This window comes from Pogona vitticeps, chromosome 4, assembly GCF_051106095.1.
Source record: "Pogona vitticeps strain Pit_001003342236 chromosome 4, PviZW2.1, whole genome shotgun sequence".
NCBI classification, from domain to species: Eukaryota; Metazoa; Chordata; class Lepidosauria; order Squamata; family Agamidae; genus Pogona; species Pogona vitticeps.
Window position 1 is genome coordinate 131,750,969 of NC_135786.1, and position 18,372 is coordinate 131,769,340.

General features: G+C 40.1%; 1 protein-coding gene across 5 annotated transcripts in view; it reads left to right on the forward strand.

Annotated features, from left to right (window-relative positions):
- NRG2 (neuregulin 2) overlaps positions 1 to 15,789 on the forward strand; it is a 209,013-nt gene extending 193,224 nt beyond the window's left edge. For all 5 annotated transcript variants that reach the window (XM_020799420.3, XM_072998398.2, XM_072998400.2 and 2 more), the window contains 5 exons: positions 7,923 to 8,025; positions 9,064 to 9,187; positions 10,730 to 10,857; positions 12,542 to 12,766; positions 13,501 to 15,789. In XM_020799420.3, coding sequence (XP_020655079.2) covers positions 7,923 to 8,025; positions 9,064 to 9,187; positions 10,730 to 10,857; positions 12,542 to 12,766; positions 13,501 to 14,146 — 1,226 coding nt within the window. In that variant the 3' untranslated portion in view covers positions 14,147 to 15,789. The remainder of the gene's footprint in view (positions 1 to 7,922; positions 8,026 to 9,063; positions 9,188 to 10,729; positions 10,858 to 12,541; positions 12,767 to 13,500) is intronic.
- Positions 15,790 to 18,372: the final 2,583 nt, after the last annotated feature.

The window sequence follows — 18,372 nt, forward strand, 5'->3', positions numbered from 1 at the left end:
ATTTCTTTAGGCATACAGATACAATATTTAGGACACAGATTTATATATGCAGCGCACATGGTTATGGGGGATGAATGACCATGCACATCTTTCTTTGATGAAGTTTGTAATGTAAATATCAGAACAACATTGTTCAGCAAATTTATTTACATCATAAACAGCATTTTTCAATTTTTTTTCTCTACAAATAGCAATCGGACATTAACATGAATGGCTGGATAGAGTATCAAAGAAAAATTCCCCCAGATGTGTGAAAACACTCCTGCAGTGGAAGCTGTTAGCCACTTTTTGGAATGGAATTTGAGCTGTAAATTGTTTAAGATATTTTTCAAATCCTGGTAGTGATACATACCACTACTGATATATTCTTGTCCGCCCCATTGCACAGTATATATGTGGCTTTCTTTCATCATTTGTCAGGTACTAAATCATGCTGATAGCAACAACTGGTAATCATATCTTGAACTGTGAGGGTTACTTTCTTCCTGAGCCAGGTCCTGATCCTTTTGACACCTGTGTTTATGCAGATAATTCAGATAATGATACAAGCAACTGAAAGAGTAAACTGTGGGATGTCAAGGCTTTTTCAGTAAACTGTAGAGATACACGGTACATGCCTTTTTTGGGTGAAAATTGTACTATAAAGATATCGTAAAACCAGGCAACTCTGTCTCTGAATGAATAAATAGAATAATTAAGCAGATTTGGGCCACAGAGAAAAGAGTGCTCAGGAAAAAAAAAGGATCTTTTTCTTTAAAGCACCAATCAGCAGGATTCTTCTTATCCACTTCATACTGGATTAATCATAAAAATGGACAGTATAGCCAGGGAACAACAGGTCAATTATCATATTTCAGTAAAACAAAACAAATCTTCACAGATTGCAACCACTTCTCTGCAAAGTCTCTGAAGTGTTGATGTGCTGCTATTTAAGCTTTCCAGTCTCTCAAGGGATTAGTTCCAGCCCATTTTCAAGGCCTGCATTGGTGTGCAAAACATGCAGGTTTATAAGCCTCAAAAGCTGTGCCAAAAGAACATCGCAGGAGAGGATATGCCAGTATTTTGCGGTTTCAGAAAGGTTACGCTGTCCTCACGAGCCAACGTGCAGCACAAAACAAACATTTGGGTCTTGTTGTTTTAAAAGTGGAGAGCTATCTTGCTGTCTATCTACAACTCTGAGCCATGTAAAGAAATCAAGGTAGAATGTGTGTGATTATTTTTTTACGTACCTCCTTGTGGAAAACATTTAGAAGGCAGAATATTCAGGCAACGTTTAAATGCTGTGCCCTAACAAATGGTGAAGCATGAGCTTTCATCTTGTCTTTGAACATGTGAAAAAGCTACAAAAAATGTAGTAATGAATTTAACAATCCTGTCATAGCAGCTTTCAGTGCACATTCCTATACATGTCTGCTCAGAAGTAAACCCCACTGAATCCAGTAGGTCTTATTTCCTGAGGGATGGTGATGCACCAGCCAGCCCTGCTCTCTCTGTGATATCCCTCTGCCCAGTCCTATCATCTTACATAGTATAGTACAAATATCTTACATATTTGGAGGGCAACAGCTGCCAGTGAGGCTTTTCCTGTATTTGTTTGCACAGTTCAGATTTCTGCATTATCAGGGTTGTAAACCAGGCAGTGAACCTTGATAAGCACAGCCAGCATTAAAGCACCAACTTTGTTCCTCCAGCATGCCACGGGCTTGGGCATGAGGGACACAACAGAGGCCTCAGGGCTGGCCAGAGCACACACCCCCATCCAACAATTCTATTCACACAGAGGAAATGAATCCCCAATAAAGGCTTAAAATAGGACATAACTAAATTTTAGGCATAGCTATGTTTTAACAATACTGTAGCTACTTTTTTTTTTAGAAAAGCAAAATGCAGCTATCATTTTAATGTCTCTTTCCTCTTGTTGCTCTTTTCTAAGTTGCCCCTGTCCAAGTAGCTTTTCTACTACAAAAGCAGCCCTGAGAGCTCAGTTACATGCATTTATTATATTTATTTATTTATTAGACTTATATCCCACCCATCTAGAACATGTCTACTCTGGGTGGTTCATACATAAACAGCTAATTAGTCCCTGTGACTGGCCATAAGGTAGCAGTTTTAGATTTGAAAGAACAAAAGCTTATGAATAATGAAGGGCGGCGTGGGGGGGGAATCCCCTTCTTGGAGGCACATCTAACATGGTGAAGGTGTTAGAGTGTGTCAGTGAAGCTGAGAGCATCAAGAGGTCAGACTACATTACAAGCCTGGAGTCTTAGCAGGGACACCCAAGGTAGAATGGTCACAACTGAGACACCAGACTAAGATACATCTACCCTCTTCAAGGGTAATAACATCAGTGGAAGACAAAGGATAGTTCCAATGGTGATGGGGACAGCAGCTACTGGGCAGCAGCAGTAGCTGAAGGTGACACTGGCAGAGGAGGCAATGGCAGTGGCACTCAGCCAACATTTGTTAGTACTGCGCAGAAGATGAAACCACTACTGAATTTTTCTTACCTTGAAACCCTTATGATGAGGCAGTCCAAAATGAAACAAGAGATAGTACTGGAATATGACGCTCCCAGGTCAAAAAAACACTCAGTCAGCTACTGGGAAGAGCAAATGACTAGTACAAAGAAACACTGCCACTAATGGCACAATTAGATAAAAGTCAAAGGGATAACTAGAGGCTGACATGCACAGAACTGAAAGAAAAGTCCTATGCTGTGCAACACATACAATTGGAACATGGAATGTGAGAAGTACTGTATGAATCAAGGTACAGTGGTGCCTCGCATTACAATGTTAATTCGTTCCAGCGAAATCGCTGTAGAACGAAAACATCGTAAAGCAAAATTAAAAAGCCCATAGAAATGCATTAAAACCTGTTTAATGCATTCCAATGGGCTTAAAACTCACCGTCCAGCGAAGATCCTCCATAGGGTGGCCATTTTCACTGCCTGTCTTGCGAGGAATCCATCCCTAAACACAGCGGGGAGCCATTTTATTTACCTGGTGGCCATTTTGAAACCACTGATCAGCTGTTGGAAAATCGTCGTTTTGCGAAGAATCGGTTCCCGAAGCAGGGAACCAATCATCGCAAAGAGAAATTCCCCCATAGGAAACATCATTTTGCGATCGCAAAAGGGATCGCAAAAAGTTCATCGTAATGTGATTTTGTTGTTAAACGAAGTGATCGTAATGCGAGGCACCACTGTAAACTGGAAACCATAAAGCAGGTAGTGGAATTGCAGTGCTTGGTGTCAGCAAACTAAAGTGGACTGGAGTGGGATATATTTAGCCAGACAACTGCAAAGTGTTCTACTCTGGAAATGAAAAACTCAGAAGAAATGAAGTAGCTCTAATATTGAGGCAAGAAATAGGACATGTAGTAAGGGGCTATAATGCACTATGTGACTGAATAATATCAATCAGACTCTGTGAAAAACTATCAATGTTCCAACTATAGATGCCGAAGAAGATGAACTGGAAAACTTTCATGCAAACATCCAAGAAGAAACTGTTTACTTTAGAAGAAGACATTTAATAATAGGTGACTGAAATACAAAAGTAGGAAACAAAGCAGAATTAAATGTCATTGAAAATTTGGTCTAGGTGACAGAAATGAAGCAGGAGAATGGCTCATTGAGTTCTGTGAAACCAACAATCTTTTTATGGCAAATGCATGCTTCATGCAACCAAACAGGCAACTGTACACATAGACATCACCAGATGGTTGATACAGAAATCAAACATAAGACTGCATAATTGGAAGCAGGAGATGGAGAAGCTGTATTCTCTCAGCCAAAACAGGTCCAGGAGCAGATTATGGTACTGGGCATGAACTGTTAAATATCTAACATTTGAATAAAGCTGTAAAAGAACACTAAAAGAATTTTAGTGACAAAAATAATTTAAATAATATTTCTGATGGGTTTCAAGTCCACATGAAGAACAAATTTGAATTATTAACCTCAGTTGACCATGAACCAAAAGAACTATGGAGTGAAACCACAGATATCGTTTGGGAATGATTCAGAAGAAAGAGTGAAAAATCACTGTATTAAACATCAAGAAGCTAAGATGCGCAGATATCACCATCTTACTGGCAGAAAGCAGTTATGACTTGAAATGACTTTTAGTAAAGTGAAAGAAAAAAGGCTAAAGCAGGACTACAGTTGAATGTGAAGATGACTGTAGAAAAACTACACAACTTTTAATGCTGACAGTGAAGAAACTGAAATGGTACAAGGTTTTCTTTACCTTGATTCAGTCATGAGTCGAAATGGAGATGACAGCCAAGAAATCAGAAGGAGACTGAGACTCAGAAATACAGCAATGAAGGAATTAGAAAAGATCATCAAGTGTAAGGATGTGTCACTGGAGACCAAGACTGGCCACACTCTTTTATTCCCACTCATCATGTATGGATGTGAAAGCTGGATAGTATGAAAACTGACAGGGGGAAAAAGTTGACTTGGTTTTAATGTGGTCCTGGAGGAGAATTTGGCCAATACATTGGACTCACAAGGTTTGCACAACTTGCCACAACTAATTCTGGCTGATTGACAAGATGCTGGGGCACATTTTGGTTGCAATGCTTGGTCCTGAGCCCTGCAATGCAATTGAGATGCACCTGGCACCTTGTCACTTATCTGCAGCAAGTTACACAAGCATCATGAAAACCCCAATAGAATTCCAGTGTGTTATAAAATGTTCCTGACAACACTAATTCTCTGGAACTTAGTCAAGAAAACCTTCTTGCAACCCAAAATGTGCTATCAATGTATATAATGAAGGGCACAAAAAAGCTAATAAAGCTTCTGTTTAGGAGTGGATCTTCCTATGTTCAGTGTATTCAGTGCCATTGTTATTCCTTCTTGCATGTAGTTATAGCTGGCTGAATAGCTCAGGTACCTGGCTGCAGAGCCAGAGGTTTGGAGTTCGATTTCCCACTGAGCCTCCTACAAGTAGAACCAACTTGCCTGAACTTGGACAAGTCCTGCATTGGTTCAGGGTGCCCTCAGAAGAAGGGAATGGTAAACTACTTCTGCGTATTGTATACCTAGAAAATCGTGAAAAGGATTGCCATAAGTCAGAATTGACTTTTTGGCACATTATTATTATGTGTAGTTATAATTTAGTATTATACATGTGTACCTAACAGATATAACTTGAGAATTATTTAAAACAGATGGAGGAGTATTAAATGGATTTATAAAATTTATAACACTGTGGTGACTTTGCTGATTCAGTTTTGTTCTCTCAAAAAATACACACCCAATAGTCTTTAAGGAAGATAGCTAAGGAAATAAAGCAAATTAGCCTATTTTAAGGAGCCATGTTCCACCTTTATGTATTTGAACAGCTTGCCTTTTTTTCAGACTTTTGATAGACTTTCCGTTTCTTCCTTCCACACATGTACCTTTGTCTGACCTGATGTAATAAGTCTTAAAACAAGTTTTTGAATTCCACGATCTAGGGAGATTTGGAAACGAATAATAACAAAATTTATTTCTCTAACTTATTTATATTCTTCTCTTCAAAAAAGCTTTTTCAGACTGGATTTAAAATAGAAATAGAAATGCAATAATAGAACCAATATAATAAAACTGTGACAAAACAACAGGAATAACTCCTAAAGCAGCAGATGGCAGAGCAAGATAATAACAGACAAACCAACAGAGAAGTAAAATGGTGGTGCCATGAGACAGAGGATACCCCCATATTTTCAGTTTGTTCAAGAATGAACTGATCAAGTTCTGATATTTCTGCTGACTTCTACAGGGCTTTACTCAGAAGGAATGTATCTCAGAAATTCTTGAACCTCTTCCTTAGCATCCGACCATATCACAAGCACAACTAAAAACTGCTTGTGCTTATTATTTGCCCTCAAAGCTGTATATAGCTTAATATAAGTGTGCCTGAAGCAAAGCCTGTTTCCATATCAGCCTATCTGGGTATTAAGGTCCTCTTTGGAGTCCCTCTCGCAGTAAGGGTGAGAGGAGTGGTGAAGAAAGAGGGCCTTCTCAGCTGTGGGACGTGTCTGTCGCTCAGCTGTCTTTTTGGTGCCAGCTGAAAGTCTTTTCGAAACAAATTTTCCTAGGCCTTTCACCATTACTACTGTGATGGTTTTAGTGCTGGCTAGTTTTATCCATTTTTAACCCTTTTAATCAATATTGTTTTAATATTGTTTGGGTTTGATTCTTCTTCTGTATCCTCCTGAGGATATCTTAACCTGTATGATAATGTTAACTCCCAAACTCAAAAGTGTCTGCTATTACAGATCCAGAATAGCACCACTCAAACTGAAGGGCATGGAGAGGAGAGGTGTCAGCATGCTTGGGGAACCGCAGCATTTGTAGAAGTATGAACAGTATTGGGGGGGGGGAGGAATGCTAATTGCCTCTTCCCCCAACATGCACAGAACCTGAAAGACTGACAAAAGAGGAAACCATGAAAAAATGCAGGGGAAGCAAGAAACTGCAGCAGGGATGATGGAATTAAATAGAGCATTGTACAATATGCCATGGCTGGGTGATTGTGGAATCCTGCAGAAGAGCACTCTATACTTCAATGTTTTGTTTCTTTCCATTTAATCCCACTTGTTTATACTGAATAGCAGAATATGAATTGACTAAAACAAAACAATATGAAATATAGTTATAGTTATAGTTATCTCCACCAGAACTTAAAGTGACATCATAGTAGGTTTCAGGTGAACATCCCTGGAAATGAAAGTCTGTAACCATCCCAGTCACCTAAACTACCACCTCCCAATTGAAGTGGTTGGGACACCTGAGACAGGACTCTTGAAAATGTTTTTAGTGTGTTAATTAGGTTCATATGGAAATAGGAGATCATCAATTACCATGGTCCCATACAAGAAAAGCCTTTGAAGGATAGACAAACTTGGAGCCAGTACATATGTTCTGGCACTAGCAAAATATTTTCCTAGCATCCTTACTTAGTAGGAATGTCATATAGAGTCTTGAACCAATACACTTTGGTGGGGCCTTACATACAAGAATGTCACACATAGGTTTTCAACTAACTCAACCAGCTACTTTATTACACTCACCAGAAGAATCACTATTATATTCTATCCTTTTTTAAAAGATGAAAATGAATGGTACCCTTTCCCTAAGAACAGTAGTAGAGTAACAGTGGTTAGATGGTACAATCTCTACTTGTTCTTTAACTCTCTTGGCTGGTGCTTGATCTTTGCCATGTGCCACTTTCTCCCATTCTGTTGCAGTTCTGCACCAGTGACCCTAGAGACTAATGATAAGGTGGATGTTCAGTCTCTTCTGAACCTCCAACTAGTTGTGCTGTTCCTGTGATTTCTGAATGTTGTCAGAAATATTGGTGTTAGGAGAAAGAATGTGTCTGTGCATGTATTGTGCATGTGTCTGTATTTATCCTTCGGCTGTTTTACCAATGAACAGTGGCTGAGGTGTTTCCACCATAGGTCAATATCAATTTTCTATAATATTTGAAGGCTACTTATAACCTTGAGAAAAATGTGCTAAAAGGGTACATAAGACTTCAGCAAGTCACAGTAATAAGAAAAGCAGCCCTTAATGAGACTAGTTGTTTACATGTGTTGTGCAAAACATGTTGGAACCAAAATGAAGCAATGCATGGGATTTTGGAAAACATGAAGAGAGGATTTAGAAATTAAAAGGAACCCAGAGTTAACTGTTCCTGTTTTGCATTCATAAAGACAGGATGTGGGAAAGGAGCTTTATAAGACAAGCAAAGTAGAATATCTACATTTAATACTGAGAAATGTTAGGCTATATTTCAAGAAGATAGCATGTTAGAACTGAATTTCTAATAGGGGATTTAGCTGGTGTAGATTCAGAATTCAAAGTTCTAATCTGAGATGGATATTTAATTCCTCATTTCCTTTTATGTCCCTTGCAGAAGCTGAGGAGCTGTATCAGAAGAGAGTTCTAACCATTACTGGAATTTGTGTTGCGTTGCTTGTTGTGGGGATAGTTTGTGTGGTAGCTTACTGTAAAACCAAGTGAGTGACCTTTATTAATACTAAACAGAATCTAATACGCATTGAATTGTTATCGTTCTTACTATTCCATGTCTACTAGCTTAAAACACTTATTACACCACTAAAACACTTTCCTCTATATCTAGAAGGCAAGGAGTGAGCTCAGAGCAGGTTAGAGGATGCAACGTTCTTTTAGTGATAAGATGGCATGCTGGCCCAGAGCACTGAAACTGGGCTGACATAATGTATCTTTACGTAATCCTCATCAGAATCAGCAGCTCTAGATCTCTTTCTTCTCGGTAATATCAGAGGCACAATTGCACCTGCTTTAGAGTTTCATAACTTCCCAGCTTTACTTCAGAGACTACTGTTTGCTAGCATAGAGGAGTTTGTGATACAAAGCTATTGCATTCTACGTTTGAGCATCCAGTGTGTGAGTGGAAAAAAAGGGGTTCTAACATGAAGAACAAGAAGGAAAAACTTTTTTAAAAGGCATCATCCCCAATGATGCTTTTTAAAAAATGATATTTTGTCATTTCACTGCTATTATTAAAATAATGTGTGTGTGAAGATTCAAAGGCAGTTCAATAGGAATTAAATGACTAGTAAAATGAACATGTTGCTGAAATAGCATGATCCAGAATGGCTACAGTGAAGGTGTTCTCATTTGTAGGTCTGAGGTGGGAGCCTTCTGGCCCAGTACATTTCTGCATTCCTGAGATCCACACCTTTCAAACACAGCAGAAGAAAAACTAACGAGAGCAATCCCTGCCTATGGCAATTGTGCCATTGTTCCGTGTGTGCCCCTCCAATGGCATCACGATTTTGGACAGACCCCCAAACCACTGAGGACAGTGGTGTGATAGCTAGAGAGGAAATAAAAAAGTAAACAAGACCAGTTTGCTGACCATGATTTCCCATAGTAGAAGGAACCATGCTATTCTTGACAGGAGGATGGCACAAAAAGGGTGTGTTGTAGTAAATCAGTTTCCTTGTTCCTGTCTGAGAGTCTTTTCTGAATGAGTGCAAGTAAAATGTATTGATCTCCTTACTGTTTAGAAAACAAAGAAATCAAATGCATAATCATTTGCGGCAAAATATGTGTCCAGCCCATCAGAACAGGAACCTTGCAAATGGGCCTAGCCATCCCCGACTGGACCCTGAGGAAATTCAGATGGCCGATGTAAGTCGCTTTGGTTCATTTATCTTGTGGGGACCTCTGAGACATTGCAGTGGGTCCAGAAAGCAGGACAAAGGCAGGGAGGAAAGGAAACAATGCTCCTTTACTCTGATCTTTCCTGCCTTCTTTCCATTCCTGCCCTCTTGCTCATTCTTCTGTTTCCTTTTCTGTTTCACTTCTATTTTTATTTCTTTCTTCCCCAACAAGAATCTAGGGGGGGGGGGATTTGCCCTTACTAGAATCGAGGCTGAGACTGCATTTATTCCGAAATCATTTCTGGAATCATCTAGACTAGAAACTAGTCATGTTTTGCAAACTTCAGAGTTTGCTGAGCTGTGAAGGTAGAAATGATGATTCCCTCACACAGTTCCCATCCTTCATAAATCGCGGGACTAAAGTCTTTAGTTCACTAAGGGAGCAGTGATATTGCAATGCACTCCATGGACTAGAATCTTCATGTAGGTAAGGCCAAGGCTAAAGCCTTCTGAGTGCCCATCCTGGGCTGTACTCCATTTGTCCCAACACATGTCAAGTAACTGATAATATCACTGTTCCCTTGGAAAATGGAGGAGTATGGAGTATACTCTGAAAAGTCTAGCCACATTTCGCTGGTGGAATGCATATATTTTAATCTTAATCTTCTAGTAGAGGGTAGGCTTTCTAGAGCAGTGTTGATTCCAAAGGTAATGCACCTTCTCAAAAGATGGCTGCTCCCTTATCCTTCTTTCCCCCTTTTCCTCATCCATTTCTCTTCTTTCCTAAGATACAGTTTTATTGAGAACATGCTTGTGAGCCCCAGAAAGCCTCCCTCCCTTTGCTTTTCAGGTGGATAGTTAAGACTTCCATGTTTCAGAAAACTACCAGTTACATTAATTATTTTTATGTGCAAGGGTGGGAAGGTTCTTGACTGGGCAGCTTTTTGCATTCTAAATTGTCTTAGAGAGATTTTATTTCACTTGTTTATATCATAAAGCAGGTTTAAAAACTTGTCCTTTGACTAAACATTGACTAAAAATCAAATAAATGTCCCTATTCAAGCACAGAAAGATACTATAATCAATATGTGAGAAGGGGAAGCAGGCAAGGCCCAATCCCCTGATGTTGTTCTTCATGTACACTTTTTTTTGCAAACTTCCCAATCATATGGCATTCAGTCTACTGGCTCTCCCTGTGAGGAGAGTGCTGATGGGAAGCTGAGCGCTCTTCTAATTATGCAGAATTAACTGCAAGTAGTTTCCTCTCATGATGTTTGTGGGAAAAGTTATTTGTATTCTGTATTTTGCTAGTGGGCCTCTGCAGCTCAAACCAGCTATGCTATCTCAGTGATAAAAGTTATGAGGCTGTAAGCTTTTAAGAGAAATAATAATTGGCAGTGCAATTATTTTGAAGGGGTTCATATTCAGGAGAGTCTAAGTTGGCCAACTTAATTCTTACCTTTTGAAAATGGAAACATAATATTTTGAGATTTGTTGCAAACCAATCCTATAAGTAAAGCAATATTGTCATCCTGAGATGAATGTCAAATAGCTGTGACTGTTTCCGCAGTACATGTCTAAAAATGTTCCTGCTACTGAGCATGTGATACGAAGAGAAACAGAGACCACCTTTTCAGGGAGCCATTCCTGCTCACCCTCACATCCGTGTTCTACAGGGACTCCAACTTCAAGCCAAAGGTAATGTATACTAGTGTTTCATAGCTTGATTCTGCCTCTCTGTGTATCTGCATGATTGTGGATTGCTTCTATAGAGATGGAGGACCGCTTAAAATGGTCCATCCTAGAGGCTTATGAGGGATTCCTGAATGGTTTCCAGTGGCTATAACTGGAAATCCTGTTGAGATCTTGGCTTCGCTATGACATGGTGAGATGAACCATCAACATTATTGTTCCTGTGTGTCCTCTTTTGCATTGTACAATCTGAAGGCTCCATGATTTCTGCAGAGTCTGATTATGCAGACCAGTGGTTCCCAACTGTAGGTCCCAGAAGTCTTCACCACTAGCTGTGTTGGCTGGAGTTTCTGGGAGTTGCAGTCCAAGAACATCTGGTTTACCCAAGGTTGGAAAACACTGATGGAGACACAAATCAGTTTGAGTTCAGAATTGATTTGGGGATGGAAATTGTAATTTTTGCCTTGATGGATGAACTTTCTCAGGAGATGGTTTGTGTGTGTGTGCACGTCCATGCGCAAAATGGTTCATCCTCCTTGTTCTGTGTGATGAGGAGAATAGTTTTTATCCCATCATGGTCTTCTCATGGATTGACTTGGTATGGTAGGTTTCACTCTTTCCTACTGTGACTCTCCCTAATTAAGCTGTAGAGTGCCAGAGAGAACAATCTTGTCCCCAGTGTTTTTTAACATCTATATATAAAGCTGTTAGGAGCAGTCATCAGTATGTAAACCAGAATCAAATGTGGCCATGCACATGCTTGAATGTGTTGATGGGCTGGATACTGGCTAACAAACTGAAGTTGAATCCCAGAACTATGGAAGATCTGTTGGTAAATGGCTCCCAGTTGTGGGATTTGGGTAGCCTTCCTGCCTTTGATGGGGTTCACTGCCTATGACAGGATTGTACTCTATGAATGTGAAGAAAACTGGCTAAATTCTTCATTCTAGCTAATTCAGGCAGTCTCACCATGATGTGGAATTTTCACACCAAGCACAGAAGAACTAGCTAATTGTTTCAAAGCCTTCCTTTGCTTCTGATCCTTGGAAAACCATGTAGCAAATCAGCAGCCATCATCATATTGTGCAATTTGCAGTAAAGCATTATTTTGTATTAAAACACATTTTTGCAGTTTTGCATAATTGTTATTCCTTTTGTTGAAAGCAAAGGGAATCCCTCCACTGTCTTTACAAATGGGAGAGGGGGGATTCCTTTCGGGCAGCCAGGCAGCATGCCTATCTTTCTATGCCCCTGCAGATCAGCTGATCTGTGGTGGCATAGATAGATAGGGAAAGCATGCCTGAAGGGAATCCACCACCCCTGTGTGCAAAGACAAAATGGCGGTTCATCCCCATCTCTACTTCTAAGCATTACCAGTTAATGCAGATTCAAGAAACTGGGCAACAGATGTCTGTTTTTCAGCCTTCTTGAAATTTATCTGGGAGCTATCTGTAGACACAGGCTGCACCATAAAATGACAATGTGGTAATTAGCATGTTGCAAGCCTCATCACAAGTTACCTTACAAGCCCACAAATGTATCATCAATTTGCAATACTTCCTTTCTGGAGTTTGCTTGGCAAGTTGGGCGCCATGAGTAATTGGTCTGAGTCTGTGTACTATAAGAGAGTGAGGAAAGATCTATCTCAGTTGCTGGCCAATATCTGCTTATTGCTTGGCTTGATCTATAGACATGAAAGCCACACCTGGAGCTTGGAACGGACAGAAAGCCTGACTTCAGACTGTCAGTCTGGGATTATGTTGTCTTCAGTGGGGACCAGCAAGTGCAACAGTCCTGCCTGCGTGGAAGCACGTGCTCGGCGGGAAGCTGCGTACTCTATTGAAGAACAGAGAAGGCCAATGATGCAATACAGAGATTCGGTGGATTCCCTGCGAGATTCGCCACATAGTGAGAGGTCTCGTTTTCTGCTGCTATTATTGCTTACTTTTTAGATTGACTTGTCACTGTGAATATTGCTTTGCTGATACCCAGATATAGTTACCGATAAAATCCAGTCTGTAATAGTGTATGAGACTAAGGAGTGAGAGGTTTGACAGGAAGTTTAACAGACAAGTTGGATGCACCAATACATAGGTTTTTGCAACACGTAAGTAAACGCTAAAAACCCATATAGCATTGAGCATTGACTCTGAGCTGTGAAACAGAAAGCTCGTAGAGGTCAATCTGCCCCAAACTCCCCAATTCCAGCATGACAATAGCAGTACAGTAGTGATTTGCCTTGTAGAAAGGTAATAGGAAGTTAAAACTTGTGAATTAAAAAAATTGCTGCAGACAGTATACAGATATGCAATTTAAACTGACCATTTAAAATATAGCAGATAGTGCACAGAAATGTTACAATTTCAGTATACGTGAGTAAAAACCATCCTGAGATAAAAACACAGAGTCACAGATTAAAAAAAAACACAAATGGTAAACCACTTCTGAGGACTTTGTACGTAGGAAACCCTGAGTAGAGTCACTGTAAGTTGGAATGGACCAGATGCCATGCAATTATTATTATGAACATAAGATATTGTTCTTCTGTTCCTAACAGCTAGGGAAGTCAGAATTTAAAAGCATGTGCTGAGAGTCAGAAGCTGTTCACTCAGAGTTTAAGCTTGATGCCTACATTGTTTCTTCTTCTAGGTATGTGTCTGCCTTGACCACACCAGCTCGCCTTTCACCGGTCGACTTTCATTGCTCTACATCCACTCACATGCCCACCTTTGAGATCACCTCCCCCAACTCAGCTCACGCAGCCTCACTGCCCCCTGCAGCATCCATTAGCTTCCAGGTGGAGGAGCAACAGCCATTGCTCAGAAGATACCAGGTCCCTTTCCAAGACATTCAGAGATATGACAGTTACCACCAAAGACGGAGGTACCTGAATGAGAGCACAGGGAGCTTGCCGTCCAGTCCCTTTCGTATCACGGAGGATGACGAATATGAGACAACTCATGAGTACATCACTGCACTAGAACAGCCAAAGAGAACAGGCAGCAACAACAGGCGGTGGAGAAAATCTAAACTGAATGGGCATCTGTCACACCGGGGCAAAATGCTCAGAGACTCCTTTTCAGTGAGCAGTGCCTCATACAGCGAGTCTGATGAGGAGCTGGTGGCTGAGAGCACCCCCTTCTTAAGTATTCGGAACACTGAGGCCATGGACCCAGATTCGCCCCCTCTGTATCGTCAGGCTGAGAGCAGGACTTACTATTCCTTCAACAGATGCACACAGGGAGACAGTCGGCTGACACGGACCAGGTCCAGCCAAGATTCAGCACCACCATAGATGTCACACAGCCTCTCCCTCATGTCCGTTCCCATGAACATACCAATACTGAGGAAGTGGGGGAGGGAATGGAAGAAATTTTTATTTTATATATAAAAAAGGAAAAATATAACAAAAGAAATGTTTTATTTTCATTTTAGCAATGATGTCTTATAATAGCTAATGGCAAAGACCTTTTTGTAAAGAATCTATTTATATGTAACATCTTGATTTACAGCTTCTGAAAAAAGAAGAAATCAACAAAAAAAAATTAAAAAGAGATGGGCCAATTTTTGACTACTTACAAATCATTGAAAAATATCGTGGTGCCTTTTGCTATATGCTAGTGCCAGAATCCACACTGAAGATTATGTTTAAGCATTTTTGAGATCATAGACTTCATGTTCAGGACAACTTGTTATGGATATTTTAATGGGCACTTTTCCATTTGAATAACCCTTTTTAAATTGCTTGCTATCTGGATGTTGGTAATTTAGTGCTTTTAAACAATTGATCCTCACTCCTACCCTTCCCATAACTCTCTCCCTCACCTCCCCGACAAACAGGTAGTCTCACACAAGACATGTGACTTAATATTATCATAAGTGCTTTGTCTTTCAGGGAGAAGTATGTACTGGTAAGCAAAAATTATCTTTTCTTTAATGCAAGTTAAATAGAGGGTTAAAAAAAAAGCACACAGTGGCAGCAGCCCTTACAATAGATCTCTTGTCCTGAACAGATCTGTGAAGGGGAGGGGGTGGAGATATTCAAAGAAACAAAATTAAATGACGGTGACTAAATAATTCTTCTTCCAGCAATTCTACTTTTAAAATCTGGTTCAGCTCCATGATTGAACATAAGCACTAGCTATATGTTAATGACTGTGAGCAGCTGCTGTACCTTTTGTGGAACAAATATGTGAAGTCCAGAAGCTGGCTTGATCATAAAGCAAATGTGAGTCCCAGAGTGGAAAGTTCAGGATGTATGTGTTGATGGTGAGGTATGGTATGGACACTGCACATGCTTTAAAAGCTCTAGGTGAGGCAAAAAGTACATCACTCTAATCACCTGCCATCCCCACTTCGACCTTCTCCATCAGCAGGGCAGCGCCACCAGCATGCAAGCTCTGGCCTTAGACTCCTACAGAAAGCAACATCAGAGGAAACGCCTTTGTGTGTTCTGTTTTATAAAGATGGTTGTTAGCGTAATGTTCTAGCTTTTCATAATGGCTTTCTGTTTATTTACCCCATGTCACTAGAGGTGGCCAACAAAAATCCTGCGAAAGAGAGAAAGTGTGCTTCTTTCCTTTCTGTTCTTTGCAGGGAGGGGGCCCTGTGGTTTACATCCCAGCCTGCCTCTTTCTTTTTTTCTATTTTGACTTCTGCATGTCCTTTGCATTTCAGATACTGTAGACTGGATGCATGGATAAGCTGTGACAGAAGATAAAATACAGTTGCCAGTGTATTTCATTTAACTTTTTAGCAATAAAATACTTAAAAACCCTTTGTTCCTCACCCACAACAGGGTCCAATAGAAACGCTGCTAATTTGTCATAAAGTTGATTGTAAAAAAAAACAAACTGCTCTGGATTGTCTGAATGTCAGAACTCTTGACTGTTGAACACTTGAACTTTTTTAACATTATAAATAAAAGGAAGAAATGACTACCCTGATTATAAAATCAATTTCACATGCAACGTTGAGAGAGACCTGCTGAACAATAAGAGCTCTCTTAAATTTTGCAGTTTTGCAGATCTCACTTGGGGTTTGGCTAGACAGCCAAATTAGAATGGGCAGGATATGGCTAAATAGGCTCACTTGAGAGTACAGTAGTTAAGTCAGACTTGTGTGATGTGATCGCTGCATCCACATGCAAGGATCAGGTGGTTTCTGAGCAGGAAACCACAGTCAATTTTATTTAGAATGATCAAAATCTTTCACTTTAAAAGGAAACATTGTTTCCTTTGAAAGGGAAAGATTTCTCAAGATTGTTATGCCTCTTCCTTTGGAGAAGCCACTTAATTGGAGATTTCTTGTGGGCATGTCTTTTTGATAGCAGCTAATGTTGCCAGCAATGCTTTGAAAGTTTTATTTTTAAAATGCTGTCATAGCATCACTTAATTACTGTGTCAGTTAGCAACCATTAAAAAGTAATAGGAGGCTTCTGACTTGGTTTTCCTCCAAAGGCAAGGGAGATTTAAAAGGAAAGCTTCCCATTTCTCAAAATCGTTAAACAGATTTATGGGAAGCTTTCCCTTTAAAAAGGATCCTTCAGCCATAGTTTGCTCTGTAACTGTCCTCCTGCTCTTTGCAAGGCTTGGAACAATGTGATTGCCAAATGTGAGGCCACATAGGAATATTTTCTTGAATCAAGAAGGTGATAAATTAAAAAGTAGTAAAACAAATGAAGAAACAACAAGAAATCTGAAAAAGCATAAAGTTGGGTGTATTTTCATTTTGATGAGAAATCAAATGCAGATGGTTGCAGTTACCATAATTCGTCAAGGTAAAATCAAGGGGGAAAGAAGTGCAAGAAGAAGGATTTACTGTCTGAAGAACTTGGGGTAATATAATTAACAACACAACACTAAAAGAAATACACAACACCTAGAACCTACAACTCCAAACATACTTGGATAAAAATGTGTTTACTTGTTAACATAAGAAAAACACGGGAAGAATCTGGTCTTCATCATCAGATAATTTCAAAGCCTGGGAGCAGCTACCAAGGAGGCCCTGCCTTGTGTTCTCATGAGTTGTGCATCTGATCTTTGTGGAACAAAGACAAGGGTTCCACCCAAACATTTTAGGACCAAGCAGGCCCATAAGGGAGCACGTGGTCTTCCAAATAACCTGGTCCCAATTGTTAAGAGGCTTTATAGAACATAAGAGTTTTCACCTGTGCCTGAAAACAAGTTGGTAGCCAATGAAACTGTTGTGGGAGTCCACCCATCATAACCTACAGATTTTTCAGTCTGACCTTCAAAGGCATGGGATGCACTGAATGTAATTGAAATGGGATGTGACGTATTGGGGTCATCTTAGCTAGATCAGATATCTCAAGCAGAAGACATAATGGTGCAGTAGCTGAAGCTGAGTATGTGAATACAAAATTTGGACTTAACATGTTCATAACTGAATCCAGGAGTACACCAAAATTGTAGTTTACAATTATTGCTCAATAGCCAGTGAGGCTTTATATACAAACATACATTTAAAAACTTGCTTTAAAACTGATGCTTAAAATCTTATATGTAGGGCCAGAACTATACCCCAGAGGAAAAAAAATGGGTGGAATTCAGAGAAACTGCTGTTGCTACACATGATGCAAGTCTTACCATGGTTTAAAAAATGTTGCCAAGGTGCCCTTTTAAAAACTGCACTGTCTTGTCACTGGCTGCCAGTGCTGGGAGCCTTTTTGGCTAGTGACAGCACCAGGATCAGGGTATAATATGTGTAGTGAAAACAGAGTGACTGGAGTTGCCTCATCCTGCACCATCACTATCTGACCAGTGCTGGTAACCATGTTCTTGCCCAGGAGAGCAGCTCTAGCGGTTCCATTGTCACTACATGTTTGGAGTCGCTGTTCAAACCCTGGCACTGTCAGGAGATGGGAACTTTCCCAGCACTGACCAGGAGCCTGGAATTAAACACTCTGCTCTAATGTGAAGAATTGCATTGAAGCAGGATGTGCGCTGCAAGCAGTTCATGCCTGTTTGCAGAGAGCCCACAGTAAAAATTCTTGCAAAGGTGGGGTTCCTGCCTAAGTATGAACAATCAGCAAGAGGATAAAATAATAATTCACACAGAAAGGTCAAATAGTAAGGTTGGTGTCTAGGGATTTGTGGAGCAGGCAGTGAATTCTGTCGTCCATAGGCCGTTTAACAAATATGGCAGTCATATAGAATATGTAATAGTCTTTGGTAACTAGCAAAAAATAAATAAATCCCCATACAGATAACATTTTATTAGAAGATGTCTCGTGTCCTTCGAACTTCCTGCTAGACAATATCTGCTTGTGCCAATGTAGATCTAACAGCTAACATCCTTGAACATGTTTCAGCTGCGGGGGTTCAATCTGCATTTGGTCAAAAGCCATCTCAGTTCATGTGAGCTACTAAAGGACAAATATGGGGAGTGGGGGGAAGAAACAACTATATATATCCTATTGTAGAAGTAGTTAGCTAGAGATGTCACAGCAGTGTGGATAGCAACGTTTTGCAATCTTTTAAAGATATGTTTTTGGGC